The 13,353-nt window shown below is 44.1% G+C and overlaps 1 protein-coding gene across 1 annotated transcript; it reads left to right on the top strand.

Annotated features, from left to right (window-relative positions):
* Positions 1–7,841: 7,841 nt before the first annotated feature.
* On the top strand, positions 7,842–12,785 carry LOC129598305 (uncharacterized). The gene is made up of 7 exons (XM_055496143.1): positions 7,842–7,850; positions 7,969–8,284; positions 8,419–8,635; positions 8,908–9,085; positions 9,427–9,434; positions 9,520–9,821; positions 11,875–12,785. Exons 1-7 carry the CDS (start codon positions 7,842–7,844, stop codon positions 12,441–12,443), a joined length of 1,599 nt encoding a protein of 532 aa, XP_055352118.1. The 3' UTR covers positions 12,444–12,785.
* Positions 12,786–13,353: the final 568 nt, after the last annotated feature.

Here is a 13,353-nt window from a genome sequence, read left to right as displayed (position 1 = left end):
ACTTTAAAGTGCGAAGCGTAATGAAAGAAACAACCGAAGTACAGGTCACAAAGAAAGCGGAATACAAATACATACTGTACGACTACGTTACTCGTGGCGTGAAACGAATGTAATTGTAGTTTAATTAATTTATTGTCTCACTGCCACGGGACGGTTATGTTTTTCGACATGGCTACACAGCGCGAGAATTAATTCTGGCAGGGACGTTCGTTGTCACCATTGCAGCAAAACAGCGGTGTCATTCTCATCTGCATTGTGGTGATGACCTTTACAATTTAAGCCGTGCTCTGTGTGTGGCCTGAACTAGAATCATCTTTGTCAGACAGTGGCTCAATATCGTCGCTACTTTGCAAAGAAAATAAGCGAGCGCAAAGATAATCCCTACGACCGTACCGTTTTGCTTTCATTTGTGAATGCAAGTCCAAATGGGACAGGATGTCGCTCAGCAGCCAAGGCGTCAAATCACTCAACATCGGGGCATTATCTTCGATATCTACGAGTCAGGAAAGAATGAAGATAAAAAAATTTATATCATACATACAATATTTCAAAATCGAGCAATAAACAGCTGAACAAAGGCAACTAGAGTACAGTATTCTCGGTACACCTTTTCATGATAATCTTTTAGAGCTGTAACCGTCTTTAAAATATACCGTTATATTATTTTCTCAGATTGGCGGTGCTTAACAGTCACTGGTTTGTGGTTTCTATACAAGGACACAGTTTATCAGTAAAATGACAGTTTCAGCCGACAGCGGAAATAGGCGTTCTGATCGCACAGAACATTTCGTCTAGATTAACCGAAGCGAAACCGCATGCGACTGGCACTGGCACAGCTTTGCCTCGGCTTCCGACCACGGCATATATGTATTTTGTGCAGCTCAGGCCGTGGTAGCCTCACGCATCGACCCATTCCCCATTCGATGCAGCGATGTGGAGTAATGATCGCTACTCCGACGCAGACTAACGTCGATTCTCAATGTGATATCGTTAGTAATAACATACGTACTAGAATAAATTAATATAATTAAGTACTGTATACCAGTAATAAAAGTACTAATAACAAATCAATATACTGGAGAGCTTTAAAATACAGTATCCAAAAAGTCCCTGCATGCTTTCAGTTTGCACATATCGTCATCGATGGACACTTTGCTATTGTTTTGCAGGCTACTGCGAATGATCGTATCGAACTTGTCCAACACTTGCGGGCATTATTGTAATGGAACGCTTCGCTCGGGCGTTGATCTTGCATGAGCTTAGAGAGACAGACAATTCTTCAGCAGGAAAAGCGCTTTGGTGAGACGGCACTGGCAGGCGCGAGATTATTAAAGGCGGCTTTGCCATATCAATTCGGGCCACTGCCTCGCTCGTTAACTGCTGCTCCGGGTAAAAATCACCTCCTCCTCGCACAAACGCTAGCTTCATACCTACTCGTAGGCGTCGTCGGTCGAGTATTTCACTGGCCTGCGTCCCTTCTTCCTCGCAGTCGCTTCCACAGAAAACATGATACTCGCGTTTAGCTGCAATCCAACTTGTGCAGATTCTGCGTTGACCGCTTCGAGCTTATCGCCAACCACGTCAACGTTTCCGCCAAACGGCAGATCGTCCCGAACGGAAACCTTTTCAGTTGGGAAACTGCAGTGTTTGCGCTATGGGTGGGGCTGATACAAAAGGACGCCGCAGCGGCAGGGCCATCTTGATCAAGCCCTTCTTCGGACTGAATGGCCGGCGAGTTCTCCCAACGCCAGACATGACAGCTTAATTCCCATACAACACTGTTAGACAATAATACTATCTTACGACCTGCAAGATTGTATGTCGGAAGACACATCATTATCAACTCTTATTACTACTCTGCTCCCTTTAATGTCGCCCGCCCGGGAGACAGACAGACCATCAGAGAGATTGGCTTATACATATCTGTACCGTAAATTGAATGGTTGGCTTACTGGATAGTGGTTACACTGGTTAGTGCCGATTAAATGCGTAACTGTACAAGTGCCAAGTACACAGATTATATTATATTACTGTAGCAGGAATATTAGCCTACGTCAGACTACGAACCGGCTGCACAAGGGAGGTGCTGAGTGGCGCGAAATGCTCGCTGGTCGAGAGGCGGCAGAAGGGCGCGGCTGGCCAGATGCGTCTGCAGGACTTTGGGCAAGGTGTCAGCCATCCAGCGCGTCGTTCCCGCGTCATCGGCCAGACTGACGACGATGAACATGCAGCCGGCCTTGTCCGGCTCGATGCGCAGGTGAAACCGGCAGCACTGGCTCAGATGTACATCTCCTGATTCCAGTGTGTCGGGAAGAGCGTCATGCAGATGCTTGATGATGCGAAACTTATCGGACGGCTCGCTGAGGAGAGCGCTGGCTTGGCCAAAAGGGATGAAGTGCTTGGTGTAGCGCATTCCGCTGCCGCTGCGGCGCTCCAGCAAGGATGGACCGCTAGGTGGTAATTCGCTGGCCACCTGGCTCTCGAGGACCACCTCCATATAGGTGCCCGCTGTACATGTGCTAGTGTGTTGCGTAGGGGCGCTGCTGTTGTGGATTTTGCCGCTGCGGGTGCGGATGCAGTACATCTCACACCCCCAGTTACACCCGGCGTCACAGCCCCGAAATCTCCCCACAAAAACGGCCGGTCGGAAACGGAAGGGTCCGTTATCTTCGTCCCGCAGTGCCGCGAATATGGGAAATCTGGCATGATATCGCCCTCCCCTGACATACTTGCAGTCCGAGAGCGATGTCAGCGGCCAGACGTGCTGCATGTGCAGCCAGCGAGCGGGGGCGGTTGTGGAGTTAAAGTGGATGAAGGCGCGCTCGCCGTCCTCGTCGATATCCTGAATGTAGCCCAGCCACCAGGTGTCGCCAGCGCCACCGCCAACGCTGCGGACGGCGACAGTGTTACGGTAGCTCACGTGACTGCCATCCGCCAGTAGCGGCTCATACAGCGGCATCGGGCCCACCGTACCCCACCGCGGAGGGGGAGGAGCCTACGTACAAAAAGCACAATATTATTAGATTTTATCGACGCGGAAAAGCCTAATTATTCGAATAAGTTATTGTCTTGTGCAACGGGACCCAGTACGGCTGTACCCCTCAAGGCATTTGACACTCCAAAACATAACAAACCGCAAAGGTCGCACCGTTTGCTTTGGCTTTGCGCCAACGTCAAGAATTTTCTACTGTTAATTGAGTCTGTCGACATCATTTTGCGCAGCAAATAAAATCATTGTTTGTAAAAAGGGAAAGTAAGTTCTAATATTGCATGAGCTTCACAACCAAGCAACCCTGAGGCTATCGAAGGGAAGGGACTCTCCAGTCCCCACCTATGTTCGGACATCACCAAACATCTTTATATAACTGATACAGCTCGACCCGGCCTTGCCACAGTTGGCTAATTTTCTTCGAGACGGCTGCTAAGGTAAAGTTCGTTCATGTATACGTGCCCAGTGACGGTGAGACGCTCCTACAAGAAAGGCACAAGCATTCCCAAACGAGAGAAGCATTTGACCTTTCCCGTAGAAGTGCAAGTGCATCTTTACCGTGATCCATGATGCCCGCAGTGGGCACTGGACGGTGACACGGAAGACAGATTCTGACTGACTATGCTCTTCAAACAGCCCGCAGATCGAGACTCCAAGTGCTATATGGCACAATACAGTACTGACATGCTATACGGAAGATGCACTACATACATCTACCGTACTAGATGACCATCCAGACCCGGTAGATAAAGTGGGAAAATAAGAAGATGAACTATTTCTTATGCCTAATACACAGACTATTTCTTATGCCTAATACACAGACTAATAGCAAACCACTTTGCCAGTAATCCAACTACGTGCACGAATACAATCTGGATGATTTAGTTATCCAGATAAAAATGACTTCCGGTAGGTACACACACTAATGTTTTCGCTACGAGAAGACACGAGAGCGCTCATAACGGAAGTTCTTAACTGCAGTTGCCATTCACACAAAATTCTAGTCAAGACTGATTTTCTCTGTAAAAAAACAGACGACCACTTCTGACTTCTCCGTTTTTACATGTAACCATTGGCAAAACACAATACAGCGCCAACGTCATTAAACGGAGTTTACAACAACCAATTATTAGGTAGCTCAAAAAGGAAGAAACAGGCGTGTACTATCCAGATAAGTAAATGAAAAAGGCGTACGTTACTCATGGAACGTTAGTACCACTACGAACAGTACATCATTTCACGACCTTTTTTGCTTCCTTAATTAATTTGTTTTACTGCTTAACGCATGTGACAGTCGCGGGATTACTCTCCATGAGACGATTGACTAAGACTCCAAAGAAACTGAGATGCACAATAAATTTGACACTAGCTGTCTAATTCTATCCTACAAAATTTCATATTACGACTTCTTTTAAAAAAATAATTGCATGTACAGATACAATCTGTAAAACACAAGTAACGAGAACAAAAATCCATGATATTATTCCCGCCCAGCTAATTTAAAAGCAAATTAATATTAACCTTCATTCTCAACCATGTCGCTCAACGTACCGACAACAAAAACTGCACTGCCGCACCGACATTCCTTGCTTGTACATGAATTAATAGCTTTATTAAAGGAAGGATGCGTGCGCAAAATGACGATAAAAATTAATATTTTGCAAGCATCTATAATTTGTAGAACTGGATGGCATGTCATATGCAATACAAGATAAATAAACGTGGAGCGATACTGCATATCAGGGACGGTGTCGTAATATAATGGTTCGTAACCGGTTTGGATCGGACCTAGTATAGGTACCTGTACTGAACATGTGCCGCTAGCTATCGGCATAGTGCAACAGGAGCTGGTTCCTTTACCAGTGGAACTGCCCAACAAAATCACTCTGTAGTCGGTAATACTTATGGTCAGCTTCGGCGTCGCCTCCGCGTTATTGTGGTCTGTGTTCCCAACCCGAACAATCCCTTTACCACGGCGCTCCGGACCAATTTCGTCAGAAGCAATTACTTATTTGAATTGCGGCCACTCTCGCCGTTTTCACACGATACTTCATTTGAAGAGGCAACTTTTATCCAGATTACTGATTCTGACAGTTTTATACTGATACTGATTCTACTGATTCTCATAATTTTCTGACGGTACTGATTCGGACAATTTTATACACAATTTAGCCATGTTTAACTTCAAAGTTCAAACCCTTGAGCATTTTGAAACAGTAAGAGAGGTAAGTTCTTTTAAAAAAAATTTTTCAACTGAAGATCAACAAATTTATATAATTAATCATTGTCTACTACTTTATTGAGGTTCGTATTGGACAATGTAGTACAAGAATATTAGTTAACAAAAACCATAACTTTCATTTCCGTTCCGCTAAATGAAAGGCAAAGTACACATCTTTGCCTTTCATTTAATTAATTAATAGGGTATTACTCATTACGTTTTGAAAAGCTGGACTTGAATGTTCAAGTCAGTAGCAGGTTTGACCGTAATTCGACAGTAATGAAAGGTCGGCTGCTTTTGAAGATTTTGAATGCGATCGCACGCAAAAAAGGTTCTTTTAGTGAACAATCCGTCTCTAAATCGCCGCTCGCCAGTTTTGCAAGCGCTGTTTTCGGGACGGCTTGAACAAACGTGTCTACTCAGCAGTTATTGCAGCCGGTACTAAATTATTTTAAATTAATACAATTTTCAAGTTAATACAATTATAATCCAGCACCCGAGTCCGCACATACAGTATGGTTCTCGAGAAATTCGGTAGCGGGAATTCTGTGGTTCAAACGTGATTTCGAAAGAGCAACTACAGTACCTAGCTGTACACAGCTACAGTTAGTTACCAGTGGAATCGGCTTTTTCAATTGTAGCATGCCATAGTAATTAAAATATTTGAAAGATTTTTTTTGAGAAGTAAAAAAATGGTTTTAGTGCATCCTGTATCTTTGGAGAATTTATTCTTTGCTTTCCGAAATTTCTTAAGGCCTAGGAAAGTCTCCTTACTACCTTACTGAGCAGATTTTTCTTTTTGAGGCATTTAAAGATTATAATCTTTGTATCAGATCTTGTTTCTCCATAAGTCTATTTTTAATTTTTTACACCTGATGTGCGGTCAATAGTTATCGAAGGCTGCGCATCCATTTTACAGCTGCATTTCTACGGCTGCCGGCTGCATTTCAAAATATTCGCCACTCGTCAGGATAGACAAAAAGATTTCTAAAACCCTCGACAGTGAAACCAACATATTTTTAAAGCGGCAATGAAAACAGAAACCATAGCTCTCGGAAAGATCAACATAACTGCTGCGCTGGCGGGGATTTACGAGTTACGAGAAATAATTAATTCAGTACTTTTATCATAACTGTAAGACTGATAAAGAAAAACTGAAAACCAAGAGAAATCTCCACTTGAAAAAATTCCCACAGCAAGCCAATAACTTACCGCACTCGCGACACAGCAACTGCAACTTGGACTTTTGTCCATGGTAAAAATGAGCTGTAGCCTGTAGGTATAGTAGATGATTTTACCTGCCTGGTGTATAATTATATAGATAGATCATAAAAACGTATTTTCCGTCAAACGCTGACAATTAACGTTGGCAGAAGTTAACTACATACACTAACCGCAGTCGAAAACTTCGATAATTACTTATTGTACTCGCCAAGCGCGTGGTCGGGACTCGTGCTCACCATCAGCTCTGCAATCTGCATACATGCAACCACTAACCAGTGGCCAATTCCACTGGGCTCGATTGGGGATTCCATTGGAGCAATATCAGTACGCAACCTGCCGCCGCTCATGGATGGCGGCTGCCTGTTCTGCCGCACTGCGGCCCGTGCCTACGTAATAAACGGCCAACGGGCAGGTCCAAATATTTTTCGCTCTGTGATTTTTTAATTTGCTTCCTGCTAGTGCATTAGCGTGTGTATTTATTCTGGGTTTCGGGATTTTTTTTCTTGCAGTTGTAAAAATAAGAACCGAGATTAGGTATCTTGTGAGGCATTTAAAGGAGGTGAAGAGTCGATTCGGGGGTTGACTGGCACAGCATTAAAATGTCGGACGGACGCGAAGGACCACCTGCATTTACGGATATCGACTTTAACAAACCTGAACCGGATGAAGACATGTTCCAGTCTGCTCTAGAGGTTCGTTTTTATTTTTCCCAGTGTTTTCTTAGTATAGTAGGCACAGATGAAGTCGGTTAACTGCTGTCTGGCAAGAATGCAGTGAGAACAAGATGTGGAGTAATTTGAGTATTTTCAACTTGATTCACCTGCGCACTTCCCTGTTGTGGTCAAGGTAGAGTGCAAAGTGCAGGACATGGATTTGTCAGCTTGCGTTAATGTTGACACTACTGGGACGATTAAAGCAGATCGTGGTTGATTTCCTGGCGTGTTTCTCTGCAGGAAAGCACTCCGAGCGATGAATTCGCTGCGGGCCGGAATAATCCCTACGGCTGCGGCTGCGACTTGACGCCGCCGGACTTCCGGAAGATCGATCTGGGCCGCGAGAGCCAGAATCGCGAGGAAAAGGACCGCGACGACGCCTCGCAGACGTCGCTGACGTCGACCACCATCTCCAAAATCAACTAGTCTCCGACTCCAGTTCTTCCACCGCGCGCGACCGCGACGAGCCCTTCGCAGCGCCCAAACGCGTAGTGAGTTGTACAATGTGAATTTTATGGTTTATTCGTCTGCATATTATCGGTTGCTTTCGTTTGCAATATTCAGGCAGCGCGTACTGCATAAAACAGGTTCATGCTTATTTACGACAGAAATAATTGTTTGATCAGTTTTCCTGGCGAATGCTGTGAACGCTGTGAATCATGTTTAAAGTAATTTTTTTATTTTCGTCACGTAAATGCATGCGGTAAAAATAACGATAATTTTTAATTTTTCCTGTTTATTTCCCCGTTTTCATTGGGAATTTCCTATGAAATCAAAAAATAATTAATTCTGAAAATCGGAAATAAATGTTATTTGATCAGATTACGGAGGAGAAAGCGAAGGAGGAGGACGACAATGTCGTGACGGTGACGGTGAGCGAGCCGCAGAAGGTGAACGAGGGGTTGAACGCGTACGTGCAGTACAAAGTCAGCACGGAGACGAACCTGGCCGTCTTCCGGCGCCGCAAGTTCTCGGTGGTGCGCCGCTTCAGCGACTTCCTGGGCCTGCACGAGAAGCTGCAGGAGAAGCACGTGCACGTCGGCCGCTTCGTGCCGCCGGCGCCCGAGAAGAGCGTGGCCGGGATGGCCAAGGTCAAAATGTCCAAGGGCGACACCACCGCGCAGGATGGCGCTTCCGGTGAAAAGATTTTTATTTATTGCAAATGATTTTATAGCATTTATTTGATTTAGTCAAATGGAATTTATTTGATTTAATAATTTTGTTTTCGTGTTAAGAATTATTTTCAAAATTAATTTGATGATTTTTTCCAGGGGAATTTGTGGAGCGGCGTCGCGCGGCGCTGGAGCGCTTCCTGGCGCGCACGGCGCAGCACCCGGTGCTGCGCATGGACCCCGACTTGCGGGAGTTCCTGGAGATGGACGAGACGCTGCCGAAAGCGAGTAACACCAGCGCCTTCAGCGGGGCCGGCGTGATGCGGTTGTTCGGGAAGGTGGGCGAGCAAAGTGGACGACATCATTGCTATAAAGGGTACCAGCGGACAGCGGGAAGTGTGCCTTAACGTGGTCAGGTAAGTCCCTGATTTTGTTGAATGCAATCGTACTGCGTATGAATCAACAGTTTATTCGTGTGGCCGATAATGTCAGTGCTTGAGAGCACGCCAAGGTCGAAGCATGTCGAGCAGTTGGTTTTCATGCCATTTAACGATTTACGTGGGGAATTCCATCAGGAAAATTTTGGAGAATATTTCGTCTGTCCGCAGACAGGCAGCAGTTGTGTAACCAGTGAAATCTTCCATTTAGGAACCTTCCCTTGTCCGGTTTGACCTGGGATGTGACCGATGATCTCCCGAAGGCAGGCGGCGAGGGCCCGAGCACCAGCGGCCAAAGCGGAGCGGGTGGAGGGCGCCGCACGCGTCGGGAGCGACTACCTCTGCAGGTGTGCTCTTCAAGTTTCGCCCGTGGCAACCGAAACTGGACGGTATGCAAGTCTGCGAAGAAATGGATTGCATTTTATTTAAATAAATCATTGCGGTTAATATTGCGATTTATCAGTATCAAAACGTGTTATTAAGGTTGAATATTGTCTTTATTGTGACCATTAATGTTACACTAGTAATTTGCGTAAATTGGTATTAATTTTAATTGTTCAATTGATTACTCCCGACAAGTTGACTTTGACGAAATTATTTTTTAATTATTTGCATTGGTAAATTAATTAGACAATTAGTAAATTTAGTTACATCATCACGTATTAGCGCAGCTCAGTGTAATCATGGCTGCAGTTTACGCGGAATTGTAACTGCTTGGTTGTGTGCGTAGGAAGCGACGTGAGCAAGAAGGACGCCAAGCAGCCCCACCGCATGGCGCCGGATGAGCCCGTGCTGGCGGCCCCGGCGAAGCCGGAGAGCGCAGGTCCGACTCCCGGCGCGAGGCCAACGCGGCGGCCGACAGCGTGAAGCACGCCGCCGGCGGTGTCGTGCAGCAGAGTGGTCGGAAACGGAAGGCGAGCAGTGACGAAGGCGACAAGAAGCGCCGCGACGGCGGCCAGGCCGCGCGGGCCATCGACGAGCCCCTCCAGGACCGCGCCGCCGCCGCCGAGGTCTCGCAGCGGCAGGATAAGGGGCCGGACGCCGGGCAGCATGGCCGCCGTTCCCACGAGCAGGCTGAAGTGGAATCGGCGCAGTTGGCCAGCGTGAGCGGGCAGAAGGTTGTTGGTAAGCACTAAGCAGATTAGTTTTCTCATTTATTTTCCTTAATTTCGCGTTTGGCTGTCAGGACTGTAACAGGTTAGCCGTTGCATTTTGTTTACGTGATATTTTTTTTCCATTTTGTTTACGTAATATTCGTAATATTGTCGTGAATTTGCATTTCTTTTCTAAAGTCCGTGTACAGTATATTCATAAACTGCAAAGTGATCGTTGCCGTTGAATATCCATGAGCTGATTGATTTTCAAGATTTGCACCTTTTGACTTTGTTGTTTAAAGCCAGCTTTAACGAGATTAGTTAGTATGCACTTGGCTTGTAAGTTGTAACGACCGACCGATTTCCGCCGCTGGTAAATTAACTGTGAAAAAATTCGTTAATACATAAATTGTTAGGTCGTTAATAAACTGCGAAATACCGTAATTACTCGTTAATTGCGAAATAATTACTCGTTAATAATCTGCGAAATAATTACTCATGAATGAATTGCGAACTCATTAGTCGTTAATAAATTGCAATAAATCCGCGTTAATTAATTGCGAAATAATTACTCGTTAATTAACTGCGAAATAATTACTCGTTAAATTACTGCGAAATAATTACTCGTTAATAAGCTGCCAAATAATTACTCGTTAATTAATAGCGGAATAATTACTCGTTAATTATTTGCGAAATAATTACTCGTTAATCAATTGCAATAATTACGCGTTAATTAATTGCGAAATAATTACGCGTTAATTAACTGCGAATAATTACTCGTTAAATTACTGCGAAATAATTACTCGTTGATAATCTGCGAAATAATTACTCGTTAATTAATTGCGAAATAATTACTCGTTAATTAACTGCGAAATAATTACTCGTTAATTTATTGCGAAAAATTACTCGTTAATAACTTGCGAAATAATTACTCGTTAATAAGTTGGGAAATAATTACTCGTTAATCAATTGCGAAATAATTATTCGTTAATAAATTGGGAAATAATTACTCGTTAAATTACTGCGAAATAATTACTCGTTAATAAGCTGCCAAATAATTACTCGTTAATTCATAGCGAAATAATTACTCGTTAATCAATTGCAATAATTACGCGTTAATTAATTGCGAAATAATTACGCGTTAATTAACTGCGAATAATTACTCGTTAAATTACTGCGAAATAATTACTCGTTGATAATCTGCGAAATAATTACTCGTTAATTAATTGCGAAATAATTACTCGTTAATTAACTGCGAAATAATTACTCGTTAATTTATTGCGAAAAATTACTCGTTAATAACTTGCGAAATAATTACTCGTTAATAAGTTGGGAAATAATTACTCGTTAATCAATTGCGAAATAATTATTCGTTAATAAATTGGGAAATAATTACTCGTTAAATTACTGCGAAATAATTACTCGTTAATAAGCTGCCAAATAATTACTCGTTAATTCATAGCGAAATAATTACTCGTTAATTAATTGCGAACTCATTAGTCGTTAATAAATTGGAAATAATTACTCGTTAATAAATTGCAATAATTACTCGTTAATCAATTGCGAAATAAATACTCGTTAATTAACTGGGAAATAATTACTCGTTAATTAATTGGGAAATCATTACTCGTTAATAAATTGGGAAATAATTACTCGTTAATGAATTGCAATAATTACTCGTTAATCAACTGCGAAATAAATACTCGTTAATTAACTGGGAAATAATTACTCGTTAATTAATTGGGAAATCATTACTCGTTAATAAATTGGGAAATAATTACTCGTTAATGAATTGCAATAATTACTCGTTAATCAACTGCGAAATAAATACTCGTTAATTAACTGGGAAATAATTACTCGTTAATTAATTGGGAAATCATTACTCGTTAATAAATTGGGAAATAATTACTCGTTAATTATTTGCGAAATAATTACTCGTTAATCAATTGCAATAATTACGCGTTAATTAACTGCGAAATAATTACTCGTTAATTAACTGCGAATAATTACTCGCATTAGCGCAGCGCCATGTAATCATGACTGCAGTTTAGGCGGAATTGTAATTGTTCGGTTTCCGTGCGTAGCCAGCGACGAGGACGCCAAGGGCACGGGCCAGGAGACGCCGGACGAGCATGTGCAGGCGGCCGACGAGAAGAAGGAAGCGCTGAAGCCCGACGCCCGGCACGAGCCCGAGGAAGCGGCCGACACCCTGGAGCATGCCGCCGGCGACGTCCTGCAGCAACCGGCCGGTGAGAAAGGGAGCGACGAGAAGCGCCGGGAAGAAGTGGACGAGTCCGGCCAGGAGCGGGCCACCGGCGCCAGCGCCAGCGCTACCGGCGTGGACCAGGCGCAGCATGCGATGGAGGCGTGTCGTCGTACGCTGGTGGCGGTGCGGGATGAGGCTGGGACGGCGCTGTCGGACGCTGGGCCGTCGCAGGCTGCCCCCGTCCGTGCGTTCGCGGCGCGCGTGGGCGTCCTCTTCGTCTCGTTGGCGGACATCTCCTCCCTGGCGCTCGCGTCCTCCATCGAGGCGTCCGACGTCCAGGAGGGCCTGCTGGAGTTGGCCGCCAAGCTGGAGAAGGGCGGGGCCTCGTCCACCGGCGGCGGGGGCTCTGTTGAGGACCGCGAGCAAGAGCCGCATGGCAGCAAGTGAGCGCTGAGTGACGCTGACCCAGCGGATGGTACTCTTTTCGTCTTTATCATTCGCCGGCTCATTTGATCGCGTTTTATAATCGTACACTTTTCCGCCTTGAGCGAGTAATTTCTTTACAGTCTTTGAATCAAATGTTTCGGTAATCGGTACGCTTTTTTTGGAGATGTTGTTTGCGTGTAACCGCTAAATTGGGTTGTACTGCGCGAACGCTTCTGTATGGTGTTGTGCGGTATTTTTGGACGACTTTTTCTTTGTACGGCTAACGGGGATCTCTTTTTTGTGAACAGCAGTGTTTTGTATTGTGGCCAACGTTGGGCTTTCAGGGACAAATTTTTTTTTTTGATAAATGAGGATCGGTATCTGTAGTTACGGCTAGCAGTTGTTGTGCAAGATTTAATATAGCAAAATTCCCATATCTACTGGCCAGGACTGAACGAATAAGGATTATCATTTGAAATCATCATCGGTAATATTATTATCGGCACTATGAAAATACATAAACAAACATTTATTTCAATAGCTTTTTCCTTTGTGCGGACTGAGTTACCACTCACTCACAACTGAAATCATTTATTGCCGACAGCTATAATAATAACTGTAGAGTTTCTGCAATGCTGAAGTATATATTTGATTACTTTCTCGTTGCACATTGGCGGATCTGTTTTAATTTGTTTTTGATGACTTTATTTTTAGTAAGTATTATTTTCCGCTCTTTGCTAGTATTAATTATTGCTGTTTTTTGGTAGTACTGTATTGTTTTGGTTCATTATTTGCTGTCTATTTTTCCTGACTTAACCGAGAACATGCAAATAAATATGAGAGAAATGTTTTTTTTATTTCGACTACTTTCTGTCAAGCGAAAACGGAAGCACAGCGGATGATAAGGTCAAGAAACATGATTTGATTCTGA

This window comes from Paramacrobiotus metropolitanus, unplaced genomic scaffold (genome assembly GCF_019649055.1).
Source record: "Paramacrobiotus metropolitanus isolate TYO unplaced genomic scaffold, Prichtersi_v1.0 Parri_scaffold0000119, whole genome shotgun sequence".
NCBI lineage: Eukaryota > Metazoa > Tardigrada > Eutardigrada > Parachela > Macrobiotidae > Paramacrobiotus > Paramacrobiotus metropolitanus.
This window is presented reverse-complemented; position numbering and strand designations above follow the sequence as displayed.

Coding starts and splice junctions, on each gene's coding strand:
- LOC129598305 (XM_055496143.1), top strand. Junction 8,636..8,907: donor CGACATCATTGCTATAAAGG/GTACCAGCGGAC, acceptor TCTTCCATTTAG/GAACCTTCCCTTGTCCGGTT. Junction 9,822..11,874: donor GAGCGGGCAGAAGGTTGTTG/GTAAGCACTAAG, acceptor TTCCGTGCGTAG/CCAGCGACGAGGACGCCAAG.